Below are 22,144 nucleotides of genomic sequence, written 5' to 3' on the forward strand. Positions count from 1 at the left end.
TAAATTAGGATACTATGTTTTTCTTTTTGTCAGCCAAATTATGGAAAAAAAAATTGGATCGAAATGACAGTAATGATAGTTAGGGATACTGCAGACTGAAAATACGTGCTTAGATCTCAGGGTACACAGGCCAGATAGTGATTCTATTCTGCCATACATTTTCATTTTAGGAAAACTGACTGAGTCGGATGTGTGTTCAGAAAAATTGGCTCTTAACTGTCAAAGAGTTAAAAAGGAGAAAAGATTATTTAATCAAAGTACCTTGTAGATATGCATAATGCCATGTTTTAAGAATATTTCAAGTACTCCTACCTTAATCTTCCCATGTTAAGGCACTTAAGTCATTGATCTGATTCACTCATATTTGATTACTTAAAGTTAAACAAAATATATCATACAACATTTAGAAATGTAGTTCCAGAATGAAGGGTGACTATTAGTCTGGTAGATAACTGTTAATCTAGTAACAGGACTTTCAAAACTGGGGATTCCACTAGTGATTATAAATCAAACTGTAAAGTAGGATAAATATGAAATCCAGAAGACCAGATTATAAAGAACAAAAAAAAAAACCCCAAGAAAATTAATAAGGGCAGATATTAGTTTCTTTTAAAATAATTCATGCAAAAATCTTTATTATTTATTAAGCTAGAGAATTACATGTGAATTTTAAAAGTTTATCCTATTAATGCAACATTGAGAGTCTAACAGTAAAATTTGCAGGAGTGTAGATCTAAAGGTATTTACAAATTTCAATTCTCTGTAGATTTTTCTCAAGGCCAAATAATTATCCAAGAAAATTGACTTTAAATAAACTGATATTAAGTGTAGTCTTTATCTTTTCAAACAAGCTTCACTTCCTTCTACTTTTGTTCTAAGGGAAATCATGATTAATTTTCTTTCGATCACCCCTAATAACAACCTATCACTCATTTAAGATTTTCTTTCACTGTGAGGAACTATGGGGTCACGCATTGCTTTTTCTCTTCTCTTGACTAGGAATCACCATTCATACTAAAATTGCTCTATGGCTTTTCTTTCTCTCTAACACCACAGACCTCATCTCAATTTAAAATTCTGCATTGTGCTTGTGTACTCACCCAATGATTTCTTTCTGTCCACTGCAAAAACCAGTTCACTGAGACGTTGGTATTGCAGTAAAGAAGAGTTTCAGTAACATGAGATTAGCCATGTGGGAGAACTAGAGTTATTACTCAATGAGTTTCCCTGAAGTCTTGGAGGTCAGGGTTTTTCAAGGAAAGTTTGGTGGGCATGGGACTAGGGAACGGATGCTGCTGATTGGTTGGGGGGGATGCAATTATAAAAGTGTGGAAAACTGTGCACTGAGTCTGCCTCTGGATGGGAGGTCACAGGACTGGTTGAGTCATGAGTCCAGGTGAGGCCAGTCTGAAAATCATCTCAGAAGACCAACCTGAGGTTCTACAACAGTACTATCATCTATATTATCTATATATAGGCGAGTCACAAATATTGTGACCTCTGGCCACATGACTTTTGAGCAGTAAGGGATTATAGAAACTATAGCTACATTTTAGCAGAATTCAGGCCTCTTTCATAATTTCAGTTTTGTGTCCTTTCATTAGTATTACAAGGATGGTTTCAACCCCTGAACAAGGAGGGGATGAGGTTTAGGGAGGGACTGTTATTATTCTTGTTTCAAGGTTAAACTATAAACTAAATTTCACCAATGGTTAGCTTGGCCAATACCCAAGAATGAGTGAAGACAGCCAGCCTATGAGCCTAAAAGCAAGATGGAGTCAGCCATGTTAGATTTCTTTCATTATCATAATCTTTGCAAAGATGTTTTTGCCTGCCTTTTGGGAGAAAAACTACTTGTTGAGTGTTTTGTTTTGTTTTGCTCTATTTATCTCCATGATGCAATGGAAAATGGAAATTTATTTTCTCTTAATTTATTGAGAAAATATTGTAAGGATGATTTTGTTAGGGCATGCTATTTGGCTCTTGCTAATTCATGATGATATGTTCATCACAATCAAGAAGTGGGCCAGAGATGAGAATATTTTAAAAAATTCATAGAGGGAATAGAAGTTAGAACTCAAAGTTGAGGTTGGACTGTTGATTTGAGCAAGCATTAATTGTGAGCAGGAGGACAGGAGATCAAATCAGCTGGCAAGACCAAATGAGCATTACAGATGATTGGTGTTGCTGTTGAGACATGATCATAAATATGAATGAAAAGGAAAGGGAAGAGAGGAAAAGAATATAAATCAAAATAAATATTTATTGTTTATGTAAATCTGTTATTTGTTCTGCATCAACGGAAAGGAAAACAGATAAAGTTAATGATAAAAAAAAAGAACCCAATTCCTTTTTAGCTGATAACAGAAGTTCAGAAGGTGATACAGGCCTTAATTTAAAGATCATATAGAACTATCGGTCCATACGGCCAGCCTCAGGGAGTAACTGGGAAATCCCTTCTTTATCTCCTTACTTTCCTCCTTCCTAAAAAGGCCATTTGACTTTCCCTGTTTCCCAGGCCGCAGTTCCAACATGTCACTGTTCCCATGTGATTAAGGTCAAGAACTACTGGCCCTCTGTGTTATTCTTGACTCTAACAGGAGAGTCATATTGGACTGTGTGTTTTGAATTAGATACTGAAGAAAACAAACTTCAGTTTTGCTAGTATTTCTTGCTTCTTGTCATATAAATTGTACGTGTAACTATTAATAGTATTTAAATAATGAGAGAAGGGGTCAGAAAATCTTGTTCTGCCAAAAGTGTCAGACACTTTTTCGTGTGTTTTTGCGGATAATCTTTGTAACTCATCATTTAGTACTTGTTTTATAACTTTGCAAGTGAAGAAATTCAGTTTCTGAGAGATTGTAACTTATACACATTCATTCACTATAAGTAGTGAATCTAATCTCCACTAATATCACCTTTCTTCCTAGAATGAGCAGGCGATTAGGGATGTGTAAGCAAGAAAAGGCTAGAATTGGGTAAAATTGGGTAAAAAGATTATGATTTAAAAAGAGAACATATTCAAACCTACTTTAATGTGGCTATCTTCTCTTTTACCTAATCATATATGTATATATAATTATGTATAATTATATATATATATATATTTATCTCCAGAGTATCCTTATATCCTGTCAGTTTTACCTCGTTAGTAATTTCAGTCAGAGATATTGTTAAGATGTTTTAATTTTCTAACAAATATGGCCAAACTTACCTCAAAAATATGTAAAAGCAATTATCTGAAAGAAATGCAATTATTTAAAATGAAGACATAATTCTTCTAGAGTTGAAAAAGTTGATTCATTGATATAGTAGTAGCCTCAGATTTTGAGCTGCAATTGTGCAAGCCAGGTAAAATACCACAGAAAAAATTCACAACCCAAAAGAGAATTCAAGATACTGAATAGGAATTCAGTGGTGGTAGAAGAAATGGATCCATAAATAGGTCTGCATGAGAATGATTCAATCTTAGGAGACATAGAACTGTATAGAGTTACAGTCAACTGGCAGCACTTTTAAGTTAAAATACTGGATCATCATCAGTAATGGTTTACTTTAGAGACTGGAGGCACTTCTCTTTGCCCATTTTTTCTCACCACAGAATGTGCAGCAGAATGCCCATATTTTAATTAATTTTCATTTGTTAAACCATGAACCTGAGTGGCCCTCATACTAACCCCTTGTTCATTGCACAATAGACCATGTGTTAGGCGGGCTTCCTGATCTTTCACGAGAATGAATGCCAAGCACAGAAATCTGCTTGGGTTATTGAAGGCTAAAAATGATTATTCTAATGTGTCTGTTTATTTTGCACGTTTTCTCCCCTACAGTTACTATATTATCTAGTCAATGTATTTGTCAATTGTGAATGTCTTTGTTGTTGCAGATACAGATGTGGTGTATAAAAGCGAGAATGGACATGTCATTAAACTGAATATAGAAACAAATGCTACCACATTATTATTGGAAAACACAACTTTTGTAAGTAATGAATAATTAATTACTTTATGCATTTCAGCACTGTTTAGAAAGCTCTCTAGATGTACATAACTTTCTATTCTTCAGTTCCAGCATTTGTAAAGCATTTCAGGTGAAAAGTTGGGGCTGGAATATCATAAGAATCAGTAAATCTATTGATAAAAAATACCCTGTGACTATCTGCTTCCTTTTCTTCCCATTTACTCTTGTTAATAATTGGAGAAATATTTCCAAAAATAGTAGTTGCTTAGAAAGAATAATTTTCCCAATATTTTATATATAACATTAGTCATACAAATACGAAGGTTAAAAACAATGGCTCATCTAGCCTTATTTATTATTAACTTTCTTTTCTTCTTTACTTTTCATTCTTTCTGACTTCTTTCTAGTTCTGTTGTTTTCTGGATCAGATAGAAAGGCTTTCTAAAGGTGGTCTTCAGCTGAGGTTGATGTGTTTTAGAATTTAGGATTCTGTCAGTACCATTTTACTTATTTTGTATCACTGTTTCGCCAACAGGGTTTAAATTATTGTGTGTATTTATATTGGTCTTAATACAGACTTTGTCTTTCTGAAAAATCTAGTACCCCAAGGTTAGGAGACTTAGCTATAATTACCTATTTGGTAAGCAATAATGAATCAGTATTGCAAATGTTGAAAATCTAGCTACCCAACACCAATGAAAAATAGTACACAGTTATTTACTTACTATTTTATTGTGATTAAAGTTTCAATAGACTGCCAATTAGATGAATGTATACAATACAGACAAAATACAGTACAAGCTCTCAGAAAACCTCCACAAAATAAAAAAATAAGCAAAATTGTTGGCTACTTTTAAAAATATATTCTACTTGTACATTTAAAATAAACATTTAATCTTCGTATTTATTATGGAATGGCCCTATGGAAAAAATGGACTAAGAACATTCTGTTTAGTATTTTTACATATGAAGGAGAAAAGGTCATTACAATCATTAAGTGATTATATTATGTATATCATTGGGCTAAATTTAACCAGCCAACTAATGTACATTAATAATAAGGTCATCAGTCAGAAGAAAAATAATGACATTTTTGTTTTAAATTCATTACAGGGAATCAAAGAATAGTTACTTTGTGTGCAACTCTTTATGGTACTCGTGGGATGTCAAGGATATGTACAGCAGATTGCCTACTGTCTAAGAATGTGGATTTCCTTTGGGAGATAATACTAACCCTTACGGAGAATTTTAATAAACAGTATACAGCAGTGTTTACTATTTCTTCAGTGGATGGTCCTCAGGGATACTAGAAAAAAGCCTAGAGAATCATTGAGAAATACTGTCAATAGTAGAAAATTAGCCATTAGTAAGAAGATAGGATAGGAGACGGAATTCGAGAATCGATAATGATGAGAAGGTATGATAATAATATATGGATTAAAGTCAGAATGAATGGATTTTTAATAAAATTAGTTTGGGGAACAAAAATTGAATGCATTTTAATTTTTGCTTTTTCTTCATAAAGTAACATAATTTTATGGAGATTCTAGGCCCTCAGTAGCCAAGCATTCAGGTTAGATATACTCAGTACATGAATTATTCTATTATGTGACTGTGCCTCATTAAATACTCATTTACACAAGTCAATGAGGTTTTCCCCCATCACTAATTATGTTTTGGTTTTCCATTATTTATTCATTACTTTTTTATCTTCCATGATACATCAAAAAAGAAACCAAAACAAACAGAACTTTTAGATTATTATTCCATTATCTCAATTCTTTTGCTGGTACTACACGCCATCACCATCTCATATCATCGTGGTTTTCTCCATGTGCTAATTATTGCTGTTTTATCTTTGTGTTTCTGTGTTATATCTTTTTAAATCCTTTTGAGGTCTCTTTCTGTTCTCCTCTATGTTAGCCGTGACTCTTAATTACCACAGGGTCATATTTAGCAAATATTCTAATTTACTTGTCTTCTAAGATTCATATGCTCCCTAAGGACATTTATGTCACAACACAGATAATTAAGCAATTTATAAGTCCTAGAGGTGTCTAAATTCGATGTCAGGGAGGGGTTAGGGGAGTGGAAGGTGGCATCAGTTTGCAACCAGTTACCCAAAACTGAGAACAAAAATAGGAATTACCATAATTCCAGATGATTTCAAAGGAGCTTGTTTAATCATTTTCTCCTAACTTCAAAATGGCATTATTTAATAAACTTATGTTTTTAATACACTTATATTTTTAATACTAGCGTTAGGCTAAAACCGGGATTTAATTTCTCTTCCAGGAAACTCTGTTGAAAAATATATTTTATTGAAACATATTGCTGGTTTTTCTGTGAGCAATTATCAATATCTTAATTATAATAATAATTAATTGGATCAGATCAGTATAAAAAGCTTTGAAATGAAAGCATGACAAGTCGTTTGAGAAAATATACTATTGATAAAAATGTCATAACAGAATGGCCTGTTCTATAGTAAGACGTATTATGCTAAAATATGACTACAAATTTATTTTAAAAATTAAGATAATTTAACATCATATTATCACTTTTCAGCTTAAACACATTTTAAATATGATTGGTGTGTACTTTTGGTTATGTAATCATGGTTAGCAGACTCTATGATTAAAATAAATATTGGGCATGGTTGCCAAAATAAAAAATATTTTTTTAAAAATGAAATAATTGTGTTAAGGCATTCTTTTGGATTGAAGGTAGGTGGATTTCTAATGAAAGGAGGAAATTAAAGGGCATACAACTTTTGAATTAGAGGATGGGAAGTAAGTGATTTAGCCTCAAAACTGCTCTTTATAATTTCTAAGTGTTTGGAAATGTTATCTCTTAAAGCCAGAACTATTTCAAACAAAAGCTCAGTCACAATGTCATAATGAGGAAACTGTTTCCTAAGTATTAGCTGTACTCCTTTGGCTGTCAATAATTTGAATATCACCAGTGGCCATGGCTGAAAATACCGGCAGCCATAAATTGTTTTATCAAATCACTTTTTGAAATTATAAGGGGGTTGTAAACATAAGTCCAAGCCCCATGTGCTTAAGTATAGTTAAGATTTTTAAAATATGTATCTTTTTTGTTTTTTAAGACGCAAGCTCTTGCTCTCTTGCCCAGGCTGGGATGCAGTGGTGCAATCATAGCTCACTGCAGTCTTTAAACTCCTGGGCTCAAGTGAACCTTCTGCCTCAGCCTGCTGAGTAGCTAGGACCACAGGTGTGTGCCACCAGGCTCGGCTAATTTTTTAAAACTTTTTTTTTTTTTTAGAAATGGGGTCTCACTATGTTGCCCAGGTTCATCTTGAACTATATCCTCAAGTGATCCTCCTCTGGTGGCCTCACAAAGCACTAGGTTTATAAGAGTGAGTCACTGAGCTTGGCCCCCTAGAATATATATCTTATGCATTAATATGAAAAGGAATAATTGAGAGATAAGACTCTAATCTGAAATCTCTGAAACTCTGTAAGCCTATTTAAATACATTCTACTAAAAAAGTAGCCATAACACAGGAAAGAAATTCATATATGGCAGCAGAATGATTCCAAGCAAAATGTTAGTTACATATTCATTGGTCTAACTGTTTATTTATATATAGGCAACTACAAAATAGTAGGTTTGGGAAGAACCAAGGAAGATTCATTGATTTATAATTCCTAGAGACAGCATCAGCTGGCTTGGATGTCATCCTAGTGTTTTTCGTTTGGTTTCTTTGTTGTTTTATTTGTTGTGCTGTTGGGTATATGGAGGTGATAGATCCAACTCTGTACCGCTGTGAAATCAAGAAACTTACTATTCAGTTTGTGTTTGAGTAAATAGGTGCCCTATTAAAACAACAACAAAAACAAACACAGTAACACAGATAAAGAATTACTGAACAAAGGCATCGACAATTGTACCTCATAAAATTTGAGATGAGGAAAGATTATCAGAAAATTCTATTGGCCATGTAGCCTCACATAATGGCCAATAGTAATGGATAATTTGTTAATTATTTGTAAGATTTGGTCTACTCAGTATCTGTTGGAATCCCAGTAGTGATAGACATCAGTAGTGTAACTAACACTGATTAATCAGTGAAGCTGTACATATCAATGTTGCGTTTTGACAGTATTGTTTCTTTCTTTCTCTAGACCAGTGTTTCTCCACTGGGGGTGATTTTGCTCCCAGGAGACATTTGTCAGCTCTGGAGACATTTTTGATTGTCCTGAATGAATGTGAGGGGTTTGCTGTGGGAATCTAGTGAGTAGAGGTCAGAAATGTGCATCCTACACTTAACGCAACCAGAAATGTCAGGAGTGTAGAGTTTGAGAAACCCTGTTCTAGACAGAGATACAAGAGAAACCCTGTGATAATTAGAAGGTAATTTTCTGAGGTGGGATCAAAGTAATGACTTTTAAATTGATAATTTTAAGGGAGATATTAAGCTGTGGCTTCCAGATTCATTAGTTTCAGATACTTTTCTTCTTTTGAACAACCCTGCAAAGAAGTCCAGCATGCATAAGTAGGATCATTTGGCCTTGGCTTCCTTTCTTGTGTGTATTGCTGAGTATAAAATAAAAGTGTGACCCAGTTTTCTTACAATTTTTGGATGATACTTCTGATTGAGACTATTTTGTTCAGATAAGTTAGTATCACTTATTTGGCTATTGCCAACTTTTTTTTTTTTTTTTACTAGGAAGCGGTTGTTCCTTTTTAAGATAGAGGATAAAAACTGATGGCTACTGGGGACTCCAGTCAGCATAATTGCTTTCATTGGTGCATTGTGCTTAAGAATAATTGAATTTCATCATCTCTTGCTTGGGCATGTCCTTCCCCTCGCTATAGCAGTTACCATTTCCTGTTGCTAGATACCTTCATATTTATCTTATTTTTATCATTCACTATGAAAATATTTAGATACTTATTATATCCACAATATTTATTTAAAAATGATTATTTATGTTTGTTTGCATTATTTAGGTAATATTTGGAATATTTCCAATTCAGTCATCAAAATAGGATGTAACATTGATGTACATTCAGGGAAACAAATGGAGTAATACATGTTTCAGCAAAGATTGGACACCTTTCTATATTTATTTAGGGAAGGAAACATTGAATCTACCATAGACATTTAGACTCTTCAAAATTTTCTGTAAGTTAGATATATGTGAAAGTGAATTCCAGCATAGCTTTAAAAGTAGTGGTCATGAAAACAGGGAAATTAGAAAGAAAATTTCTGATCCTTACCCTGGAAGTCTACTGAGGTGCTATTTTAATTAAAAGTGTGAGAGGAAATAGTCTTGTTGCTTCTATGTGTTTGCAAGTGTGACAGGATTACCCTGCAGTTTCAAACAGTTATTCATACAGTTCCCCATAGGTTTACAGGGCTAAAATTGACTACTACATTATTATTTTTTACCCTAAATTACCATTATGATCTAGAAATTAGATTCTACTAACTAATTTATTCATGAGGACAAAGTATCTCAGATGGTAGGACCATTTTATTGTCAATAATCATAGTGTTACTAATAAATCCACATTCATAGCCATTTAATTATTATGTATATTGTTAAATGAGTAAGTCATCCTTATAAACAAAATTATCTAAGTAATATATAAATAAAATTATCTGAGTAATATAAAAATAATATTAAAAATAATATAACTAAATTGTTTCCTTCAGATAGGAATAAAATTATGACAAAAATAAATTAGATGACACTTGTTTAATTATATGAACTAGAGCTTGGTTCAATCTTGTCTGACAGAGCCTATTAGATATATGTGATAAAAGGATTACAATTCCAGTGTTGATTTTTTTAGAAGATTCTTATTTAGTCTCTTTGGAGCTGGAGGTGTCAGACAGGATGCTGGAAACCAACAGGCAGCTAGATTTATAACAACTGTTTGCGATTGTTTTGGAATTTGGCTTCCTGAGAGGTCAGCTCTCTGACGTGTATCCAGAACCAGTCAGTCCATCTTGAGCAAGTCGAAGCTCTAGTTTAAACATTTGATGGATATTTCTGCCCTTCATTTTCTTTCTGAATAATTTTATATATTGCTGTCTCCCAGTCATAGAAAGCCAATTAGAAATTTTTAAAAATATTGGCCAAAGGATACAAAGTGTCAGACAGAAGGAATAATAAGCTTTAGAGAAACACAACAGGGCAACCAGAGTTAAGAATAATGTATTGTGTATTTCAAAATTACTGAGAGTAAATTTCAAATGTCTTACTACAAAAAGATGGGTATGGGAGCTGATGAATATGTTAATTAGCTTGCTTTAATCATTCCACATTGTGTATTCTTCCAAATATATCAGAACATCACATTTTACCCCATAAATATATACAATTATAGTTTATAAACTAAAATGATTAATAAAAATAAATTTTATGAAATAATAAAACACTCAGTGTTTTATTACTTTATGATGGAACTTAAGCAAACAAAATACATTTTCGAGAAACTTTTCAAGCTTTGGAAGTTGATGATATAAAAATAATTTTTCCCTTCTTTTGATCTTTCAGAATACTTCAGTCTACACAGCTTTGCTGATGTAGAACTATGTGTTGCCAAAACTTCTGCAGCCCTTCCACACTTCACATTACATAATACAGTTATTTTAATAGTATATTGGAAATATATTAAATTAGTATTTTAGTTTGCTTGTGAAACATGCATGAGCATTCAAGGAAGTTCAATTTTTGGTAAACATTAAATGATAATGACATTTCTAGCTCATTATAGAGCTAGAAAGCATTTTCCCTGTCTCCTACTTCAGCTGAAATTTAAAAAAGTAAAAAATCAACTGAGACCCAGAGAAATAAAGAGACTTGCTCAATAAATCTAGTGTAGTCTTGAGACTAAGGAAAACATTCCTTGACTCCTAATCCATTGTTGTTTTTAATATTACTAGCTGAGAATTCCATTCAAAATACCTTTTCAAGAAATGTGAAAATAAATAATGATCCTTTAGTTTTTTATATATAAAAAAATCTATGTTTATTTGTGGAATTTTTACTTAAACCTTTTAGGAAAGATGCTTGAATTAAATATATGTATGTTTGTATGTATTTATTCATATGTTCACATAATACAGATAGATGATAGATATCTACATATAGATCTATCTATGCGGATATTGATCTATCTATATCTATCAATCAATCAATCAGTCTATCCATTTTACTACCAGATAATCAGTAAGGAAACATTATATAGTGAGTGGAAAAGAGGAAAACTGTGAGTGTGGTTTACATAGCTTTGTTTGCCTTAACTTGCCTGAAGTCATCATATTTGTTTTTAACATATTTTAAATATTATGATGACTATAACCTGTGTCATCATTCTTTCCATCCAAATGTTTTCAATTCTTGTTGAAATATTGTCTCGTGAACAAAGGATAACAACCTTGGCTGCATTACACACACACACACACACACACACACACAGACACACACACCCCACCAAGCAAGCAGCACCTACTATTATGAACTACTACTCTACTTCTCTTCTTTCCCCTGATATATCTGGCTGAAATAATCTAGTTTATATTTGAATTTCTTCTGTGTCTCAAAAACTTGTAGAGATTTTTCTACTTCTCCATCTTTATGATGTTTCTGCATCATTGTTGAAATGACTCATTATGCCTTATTACTTTATTAATTTATTTGCCAAGTGTTGTTTGGATCCCTGTTGTGTGTCAGATAATATTCCAGATTCTGGGGATACAATGGAGAGCAAGACAAGTTTGTCTGACTGACCATAAATGAGTAATTCATTGAAAATACAAGAAAATGTCAGCTAGTAAATTTAAATCCTTGTTGAAAAATAACATAGGGTGAGGTCTAGAGAATGATTAGTTGCTTAGGAAAGGCTCACTACGGAGATAACATTTCAAGGTCAAATTGAAGAGTTGTGTAGGTTGCAAGGCCAGTAATTACAAACAACATAGGGTTCAAACTATATAGATCTTTTCCAAGAACAGAAAATATGTAAGTGGTGGACATGGGTAGAGAATGGTACAAGATGAACTCAATGAGATAACTAGGGGAAAGATTTATACTGAGTTTTGTAGGTCAAGGTTTTATTTTGTGAGCAGTAGGTACACTCTGAAGAAAGAAAGTGGCAATATCTAAGTCATATTTTAAAAGTACACTCTGTCAATTATATGGAGAGCATTTTCTAGGGATATTGAAGTACAAACTGAGAGACCATTCTGAAGGCTATTGCAGTGGTACAAGTAGGAGAAGATGCAGGGTGTGAACTATGTACAGGGATGCTATTGGAGAAGGTAAAAAGTAGGTGGGTGGAGGATTTGCTTGGAGATAAAATGGGTAGGGCTTTGTTGGTTAATTACCTTCAACTTGTTGGAAATAGAGGAATCAGCATCGTCTCTGAGGTTTTAAATGTCATTAAATGGGTAATTCTATTTTGAATATTTTGCCACAATTTTTGACAATGGAATCTATTTCATGGTTAGGTCTTATATGTACATATTTATGCATGTTTTCTGTGTATAACAGTATAACAGAGGAATTTTTAGAAGCCTGGTTGAAAAAATCTTGAAATAAAATTAACAAATTTATAATAAATAGAACATAGACATGCAATCCATTATCTCTTGGGGCTTAAAATATATTATATTGCCTATGATTATTTGATTCAATGACTCCATAATATTTTATATGCTTTTTCTGTCCCAACTACAACTACAGCTGAAGATACAATAGAAAATAGGAGAGAAAACAGGAGAGCTCCTGCCATAAGGATCTCATTATGTATTAAGGGAGATATGCACTAATCAAATAATTAGATATATAAACATTTACAATTTATGACATAGAATAACTGCAAAGTGTAGGAATATAAGAATGAAAGTTAAATATTGCTTTTACTTTTATTGCTTAATATCCATGTCAGAATTTCTAATGCATTGGCTGTATCTGTTTTAAATAAGTCACGGAAAGCTTTCCTAAAGAAATGAAGATGAGCCGGGCTCAATGGCTCACGCCTGTAATCCCAGCACTTTGGGAGCCTGAGGCAGGTGGATCACAAGGTCAAGAGATTAAGACCATCCTGGCCAACATGGCGAAACCCCATCCCTACTAAAAATACAAAAATTAGCTGAGTGTGGTGGCATGTGCTTCTAGTCCCAGCTACTCAGGAGGCTGAGGCAGGAGAATTGCTTGAACTTGGGAGGCGGAGGTTGCAGTGAGCTGAGATAGCGCCACTGCACTCCAGCCCGGCAACAGAGCGAGACTTCAGCTCTAAGTAAATAAATAAATAAGAAATGAAGATGACTGCAGATAAGTTGACTAAGCAAGAATATGGCTTGAGCATAGTGAGACAGGCATGAGGCATGGAGTATTAGAAACAAAGAATGCCGTGGTAGTGGGAGCAGCACAAGGAAGGGGGAAACAGGTTGGAGAATTAAGTAGTGGCCAGATCTTGCGGGTCATGGTGCTAAATTTTCAAAAATGATCCGATTTGCTTTTGGAAACAAATATATTCCCGTTGAAGTGAGAAAGTAAGTTAAAATTGAAAGTTGTGGCTCAAGAAAGGACAAATAAAGACACCAGTGGATGGCCTAGGCTTGAGATTATAAGCAAATGGACTTAGGCAGTGCCAGCAGAGAAGAGAAAGATTTGGACGATAATAAGAAGTAAAATAAAAAGAAAGTAATAAAATAAGAATGTAGTGGTTGGTGATGGGGGTTAGAATGATGTATCAGGGATAATTCTTGAGATTTTGGTTGTATGACTTAAATGAAAGGGGAGTTAACCATTGAGATGGGGAATTCTGAGTGAGAACCAGGTTTGAGCGTATGGTTGGATGAAAATATCTGTTAAACGGCATTTAGTAACTAAGTGGGGAAATCTATCAAACAGTATTTAGGGTGTCACATTTCTTGATTCAAATGTGAAAAATAAACCTTTAAATTAAAAATAGTCTCCACTCCTAGGTGGAGGTTACAGTGAGCTGAGATTGTGCCACCGCACTCCAGCCTGGGCGACAGAGCAAGACTGTCTCAAAAACAAAACAAAACAAAACAAAAAAGGTAGTCTCCACTTCTTAAAAAGAAGGAGCAGAATTGTGGATCATATGGTAATTCTGTATTAGCAGTTTGAGGAACTTCTTAGGTGGTTGCATGGATTTGCCTTCCTAGCAATGGTATAAGAGGGGCTTGATTAATTCACATCTCTACAAAACATGTTCTTACCTATTTGATTTTAGCCATTTTAGCGGGTGTGAAGCAATATCTTGCCATGGCATTTATTTGTATTCCCTTAATTTATTGATGATATTGAGGATCTTTTCTTGTGCTTATTGATCATTTGTATATCTTTGTTGGAGAAATGTCTGTTCAAATTCTTTGCCCATTTTTTATTGAGCTCTTTTCAATTGTTGAATTGTAAGATTTTTTCATATATTATAAATCAAATTCCTTGTCAGATACATAAGTTTCAAATGTTTTCTCCCAGGTGTGTTGTCTTTCACTTTCTGATTGGTGTCTTTTGATGCACCAGATTTAAATGTTGATAAAGTCAAATCTGTTTTTTCTTTAGTTTTCTATACATTGTTAATTTAGACTAACTTCTTTTTGTGTGTTTGAGAACATAATAGATTTTTATTTCTATGTTTAGTTCTATGATACATTTTGAGTGGATTTTTTAATATGATGTGAGGAAAGAGGTCCACATTTATTCTTTTGCATGTGGAAATACAATTATCCATGTAACATTTTTGAAAAGATTTTTTTTTCTGTTGAATAATTTTGGCACCCTTCTCAAATGTCAGCTGACCACAAATATATGATTTTGTCTTGGGACTCTCTATTCTATTAATCTATATGTTTATCCTTAGGCCAGTAGTTCAGTCTTGACTATTGTAGCTATGTGGTGAGACTTGTAATCAAGATGTGTGAGCCCTTGAACTTTGCTCTTTTTCAAAATTGGATTTCTTTGTCCCTTACATTTCCATATGAATTTTAAGATTAACTTGTAAAATTTGCAAACAAAGTCAAAAGAAGCTAAGACTTTTGATAGTGATTATATTGCTTATGTAGATCAATTTGAAAAATAGTGCTACCCTAACAAGGTTCTGATCTGTAGACATACAATGTCTTTTAATTTATTTAGATATTTTTCAATTTCTTAAAAGAATGTGTTATATTTTTCCATCTAAAAATCATACTTTTATTGTTGAATTTGTTACTAGGTATTTTCTTGCTTTTGAGGCCATTATAAATAGAATTGTTTACTCCATTTCATCTTTAAATTGTTTGCAGTTAGTGTATAGAAATGTAATGATTTTTGTGTGTTGATTGCTTATCCTGCCACATTACTGTATTTGTTTAGTAGTCCAGGCTGTTTATACTCATAAGGGGTTATCAGTCTGTAGCTTTTTCCAACTATGTCTTTGTCTGGTTTTGATATCAAGATAATACTAGCCTAATAGAATAAGTAGCAAATTGTTTCTTCCTTTTATTTTTTGGAAAAGTTTATGAAGGATTTTTTTTTTTATGTTTCATGGAACTCACTGATGATACCATTATGGCCTAGGCTTCTTTTTCACAGGAAGTTTTAAATTTATTTCATCAATCCTTTTACATGTTATAAGCCTATTCCAAATATATATTACTTCTGAAATTTATGTCTTTCTAAGACTTCTTGTTTTGATCTAAATAACTGAATTTGTTGATAAGCAATTTTATAGTATTCTGTTATATGTTCATTTCTGTAAGGTTGATACTGATGCCTCTTCTTTCATGCCTGATTTTCGTAATTTGAATCTTTTTATTTTTTCTCATCCATCTATCTAGAGGCTTGCCAATTTTATTTTTCTTTTCAAGGAAGAAACTCTCAGCCTTATTCATTTTCTCCATTGTTTTTTTAGCCTAGATGTAACTTATTTCCACCTAAGCTTTATTATTTCCTTCCTTCTGCTTGCTTGTGTTAGTTTCCTTGTTTTTTTCCTGACTTCTTTAGGTAGAAGTTTAAGCTATTAATTTGAGATATTTATTTTCTTCTTGCCCTTTTTTCTTCTTTCTTCTTCTTCTTCTTCTTTTTTTTTTTTTTTTTTTTTTTTTGAGACAGGGTCTCACTCTGTTACCCAGTCTGGAGTGTAGTGGCACAATCATATCTCACTGCAGCCTCAACCTCCCAGGCTCAAGTGATCCTCCCACCTCAGCCTCCTGAGTATCTGCACTATAGATGTGTGCCACCATGCCCAGCTAATTTTTTTAAAAAAAGTTTTGTCAAACTGTGGTCTCACTATGTTTCCTAGGCTGATCTTGACCTTCTGGGCTCAAGTGATCCTCCTGTCTTGGTCTGCCAAAGTGTTGGGATTACAGGTGTGAGCCACCACACGAGACTTCCTCCCTCCCTTCCCCACTCCCTCCCCTCTTTCCTTCCTTCCTGTCTCCCTCCCTTTCTTTTCTTCTCTTCTCTTTTTCTTTCTTTTTGACAAAGTCTCACTCTGTTGCCCAGGCTGGAGTGCAGTGGTGTGATCATGGCTCACTGTAGCCCCAGTCTCCCAGGCTTAAGCAACCTTCCCACCTGAGCTTCCTGAGAAGCTGGGACTTCAGGCATGAGCCACCATGTCTGGCTAAATTTTTAATTTTTTGTTAGATCGTGTCATACTATGTTGCCCAGGCTGGTTGTGAACGACTTACCCCAAGCAATCCTCCCACCTAGGCTTCCCAAAGGGAGGATTACAGACATGAGCCACTGCACATGGCCTAAGATTACAGATATGAGCCACTGCACCTGGCCTCTGGCTTTTTCTTTCTTCCTTTCTTTTCTTTTCTTCTTTCTTTTTTTCCTCTTTACTTTCTCACTCTATTTTGTTCCTAATATAGATTTTTACAGCTAGTAATTTCCCTGTAAGTTCTTCTTTACTATATATCATAAATGTTTGTATTTCATGTTTTCATTTTCATTCTTCTCAAAGAATTTTATTATTTCCGTTGTTATTTATTTCTTGATTCATTGGTTATTTAGGTAACTGTTGTTTAGTATCTATATATTTGTGAATTTCCCAAATTGCCTTCCATTATTGATTTTTAATATAATTTCATTTGGGTCAAATAACATACTTTTTACAATTTCAATACTTTTCCATTCATTGAAACATGTTTTGTGGCCTAACATAAGATCTCACCTAGAGAATATTTCATGCGAATCTCATAAGTATGTGTGTATTTTCTGCTAGCATTTCTGTCTGTAAGATCTTTTTGCTTTATAATGTTGTTTGTCTTCTATTTTATTATTGATGTTCTGCCTACTGGTTCTATCCATTGCTGAAATCAAGGTTTTGAAGTCTCCAACTATTTATTATTAAATTGTTTATTTTCCCTTTCAATTCTATAAATTTTTGCTTCATATATTTGTGAGTTCTATTATTATGTGCATACATATTTATAATTGTTTTATTTTTCTGATAGAATGGCCCTTTTATTATTGCATAATTTTTATCTTTGTCTCTAGTAAGAATTTTTGCCTTAGAGTGTATTTCATTTGATGTTAGTGAAACCATTCTATCCTTGTTTTGTTTACCAGTTTCATGGTATACCTTTTTCACCTTTTTATTTTAAACTTATTAGTGTCTTGAATTTAGAATATATCCTTTGTATATAGCATATAATTATTTTAAAAAAATTTATCCTGTCAACCTACACATTTTGATTCATGTGTTTATTTTCATTTAATGCAATTATTAATAAGGTAGAACATATATTGGCCATTTATTTAATAATATTTGTTTTCTACATATCATATGTCATTTGTGTTTCTCCATTCTTGGATTTCTCACTCCTTTTTTGTTAGATATTTTCTGCTGTATCTTTTATATTTGCTATTGTTCCTTTTTACTATTTTTTGTGTTATTTATGTAGCCAATGCCTTGTAATTTACAACTAGCATCTTAATTTAGAATAAATTTGTTCAGATAAAATACTAATTTAATTTCAATGGTATACAAACATTATTCCAACTTCATTTCATGTTCTTCACCCCTTTGTACTGTAATTTTCATACAAGTCATATCTTTATATGTTATAACCCAATCAACACGCTTTTATAATAATTGTTTTTATGCAGCTATGTTCTAAAACAAGTATGATAAGAAAGGAGTTACAAGCAAATGTGTTTATGTTTTCTTTCATAATAACTGTGTGGATACTTTTACTAGGTCATTTTGTGTCTTCGTGTGGTTTCAAGTGACTATTTATTGTCATTTCATTTCAGCCTGAAGGACTTCTTCCTTTAGCGTTTCCTTAGAGCAGGGCTAATAGTAACAAATGCTCTCAGGTTTTGTTTATTTAGAAATGACAACTTCTCCTTCCTTTATGAGAGAAAGTTTAGCTCGATATAGAATTCTTTGTTGACAAGCTTTTTCTTTTAATACTTTGAAGACGTCAACCTAAATCTCTTCTGACCTCTGTGGTTTCTTATGAGAAGTCAGCTGTTATTATAATTGAGGGTTCCTTGTATGTGATGTTATGTTTTTAGTGCTGTTTTCATTAATTTCTCTTTGTCTAAGTTTTGTCAACTTGACTATGATCTATCTATGTGAGGATCTTTTTGAGCAGAATTTTTTTCAGTAGAAACTTGGAATTTTTTGAACTTCTTAAGTATATATATTATGTTTTATCCAATCGAGAAGGTTAGAGTCATTATTTTTTAAAACTTGTTTCTACATATTTCTCCTTTTCTTCTCTATAGTCTTTATGGTTTTCCTTCTTTTTAAATATTGGATATGTCTCACTCTATACATTATTTATATGTGTCTCTTAAAATAGTAACTTTAAATTATAATTTTAATAAAACATGGTCTAATAATCTAAATATTACTCTCAGGGTTTTCCAGTGACATTTTTTAAAACAAGATAATGAAAACATATATTGTAAAATATAAATATTTACACTATCTGATATGAGGTTCATTAGATACATGTGGCTACTTAATTTTTAATTAATTAAAATCATGTAAAATTTAAAATTCCATCTTTCAGTCACACTATCCACATTACAAGTTTTCAATAGCTAAATGAAACCAACAGCTACTACATTGGACAGCATAGAGATAAAACATTTTCATCATCACAGAAATTTCTGTTAGATAGAACTGTTGCAGATGTATATATCATAAAAAATTCCCCCTTCATAACTCAGTACCCATTTTTGAATGAAGCCATGTAAATATTTGTACCTGTCAAAACTCTTCTACAGAAATATGTTTGTATATATCTTCATGGATCTATACATAAACAATATAATATTCTATAATATATACATTTATATGTGTGTGTATGTGTATATGTAAGTGTATATGTCTACATTATATTTAATTTCAACAGTACATATGGTCTATACTTTTTATCCACTTAATGTATCTTGAAGAGCTTTTTATATGAACTTTTTTAAAACAAAAAAATAGTGTAATAGCACCATAAAGTGTTCTTGTATGATGTATTACCACTGGTTTAAATATTTTTCTATTACATTACTGCTCCAAAACAAACATAAACAAACAGCAAAGCAGGCATATTTCAAATATATATGTAGGCTAATTATATTCCAGTGTATTGATGAGTCAAAGAAAGTTTATATTGCAATTTATTAGATAATATCAAATTTCATTAATCAAACCCACCAATAGTGTATGATACTCTCTGTTAGTCCACTCTTCCTGTTGTTGGGTATTGTTCAACCTTTTAGTTATTTTCGATTTGGCTGATAAAAGATAGAATTTAATCCTTATGTTGATTTACAATTATTTAATTATGAGAGAGGTTGAGAATCATCTTTTTATATGTGCATTGGCCATTGTTGTTTTCTGGTGTTTGAATTCCTGTGCATAAGTCTTTCATATTGGGACTTTGCAAATGACACTCATGGCAGGAACATTTTAAAAAAATATTTGTACTTAGTCTTAATCTAACTGGAATTATTCATTCATTAATATCTGCAAAGTCCACTGAAAGGATGTTCTGTGTTTCATATATCTTAATAAACCTTTATCTGTTGAAACTGGCCTGAAAGAAGAAATGAATGAATGTAAAGGAAGAGAGAACAATGGGAACAGTTGTGAGTAAATGTCTATAATTAACTCATTCAGTTATAAACACCTGTTTAATAAAATTGGAGGAATCATCTACCCTATAAGAGTTGGAAATATTACCCTTAAATTTTCCTTCAGTTTTTAAAATGAAATAAAATGAATAATGAAAAAATAAACACACACACTGAACACCTTCTTCCAGCCTTAGGATTAATTCAGCCTCTATTTGGACATTGAAAAACATGCATAAAACTGATTTATCTTAGCATTCTACACACTTCACAAAAAAATTGAAGCTATTAGTGAACATTTCTGAGAAAGTGGACAATACAAGAAAAGGCTTTTGGACTTGGGCCATAAAAATGCAAGTTTAGTGCATGACAGCTCAACTAGTGAATGTCTGCCTCAGCTCCTAAGCACAGTTGAGGAGATCAGCAGTGTTTGCAGATGTTCTTGGGAGACAATAAAATAGAACCCGGTTCTTACTTCAGAGCTTGAGATTTTGCTCAAGACATTGAATCTGGAGGCAGCTCTTGTTTCTTATTGTCATTGTCACTAAATTGGACTTGATTTTATAGGCCTTCTTTCTTTCCCCAACTAAGCAGAAAGTGCCACCAGGGATGTAAATCTAAAATTATTCTTTTCCTTTATTTTTGTTATTTGCTTTGGCATGGAAGGGTCATTTATGATATCTCTGCTTATCAAAAGGATACTGACAAATGAACAGGAAACAGCAAATCAATCTATTATTAGGAGTCCCGAACAGGAGGTATAATGTTACATCGGTTAATATATTCAAGAAATATTGATATTCTAAGCTGAAAACCAGAGCCTTGTTATTTTTTGTGTTTTTTTTTTCCAAGTGAATTCCACATTCAGTATCTTCTTAATGGTCATATCCTTATATTTTTTGTTGCTTGCATCCTATATCTGTTATAATTTCATGTTAAAATTAGAGGATGGAGATATTTTAGCATACCAATATGCTAAGCTGTAAATTATGAAGACATATTGAAAACTCTTAGTTAACTTAGAAAATGTTAATGTAATTAATATGTAAAAACTCTTCCAAATCAATTGAAAATGAACAAAAAATATAAATGGACTTTTTATCAAAAAATATTGTTGATAAATTTAAAAGCTGCTTAACATAATTCACAAACAGGAATATTTATCAACAAGAAGATAGTATTTTTCACATATCCTATTGGCAAAGATTAACCCTGATGTTACCATGTATTGGAAAGACTGTGGAATAATAGAGCCTCTTACTCCTTGATAGCAGGAATGTCATTTGTGTTTTTACTTTGGGTAAAATTTTGTCATTATTGTGTGAAGTATAACATTCACATGCCCTACAATCTAAAAATTCCTTCCTAGGTATATACCATAAGGAAGCAATTGCACATGTATTTCAGGAAACAGGAACAGGGAGGTTTATTCAGTCATAGTTGCAAACAACCACTGGTCTCCTCAACTGTGCTTAGGAGCTATTAATGGATATTTCTGATAAAATGACCTGTAGAATGCATGGCTTTCAACCTTGGAGAATTAAAGTGCAAGTTTATGAAAGTGCAAGTAAATGAAAACTCAACTTTTAAATTAATTCACTATGTAAATTATTGTTATATCCTTGGGTTTCTGGTTAATGTCTAACTCAGTTTGCTTTGATACATATATATATGTTTGCCTATATGATGTATAATTTAATCTTAGTTGGTCTTGAACTTTTGAAAGAGGCATCAGGTAGTCCATGATCATCTTATACTTCCCTTTATCACTCAGCATTTTGTTACTGATTCATGCATATTTGCATTTAACCTGTAGTCCAGTTATTTTATAACTACAAGATATTCTATTTATGTCATTCTCTTGGTTATATGATATGCCATTCTTTACATATATTACCATATATTGTTTATCTTATATTTAAATTTAATTGGGAATTAAATTTGTAATTGCTAAATCTATCATGTTTGACAATACGTGAAGAGACAAAAGCTGCGATTAATCCAATTCAAGAGAGAAAATGATAAGGATAGAGTAGATATCTGTCTTATCTATTAATTCATATTTGTCTTTTCTGCTAAATAGATGTCTGTCTTAT

The 22,144-nt window shown here is 32.6% G+C and overlaps 1 protein-coding gene across 3 annotated transcripts in view; it reads left to right on the top strand.

Annotated features, from left to right (window-relative positions):
- The window catches only part of DPP10 (dipeptidyl peptidase like 10), a 1,401,573-nt gene that overhangs the window by 1,046,361 nt on the left and 333,068 nt on the right, over positions 1–22,144 (top strand). For all 3 annotated transcript variants that reach the window (XM_063694707.1, XM_031008786.3, XM_019022737.4), the window contains exon 4: positions 3,890–3,984. In XM_063694707.1, coding sequence (XP_063550777.1) covers positions 3,890–3,984 — 95 coding nt within the window. The remainder of the gene's footprint in view (positions 1–3,889; positions 3,985–22,144) is intronic.

Source organism: Gorilla gorilla, chromosome 11 (genome assembly GCF_029281585.2).
Source record: "Gorilla gorilla gorilla isolate KB3781 chromosome 11, NHGRI_mGorGor1-v2.1_pri, whole genome shotgun sequence".
Lineage (NCBI taxonomy): Eukaryota > Metazoa > Chordata > Mammalia > Primates > Hominidae > Gorilla > Gorilla gorilla.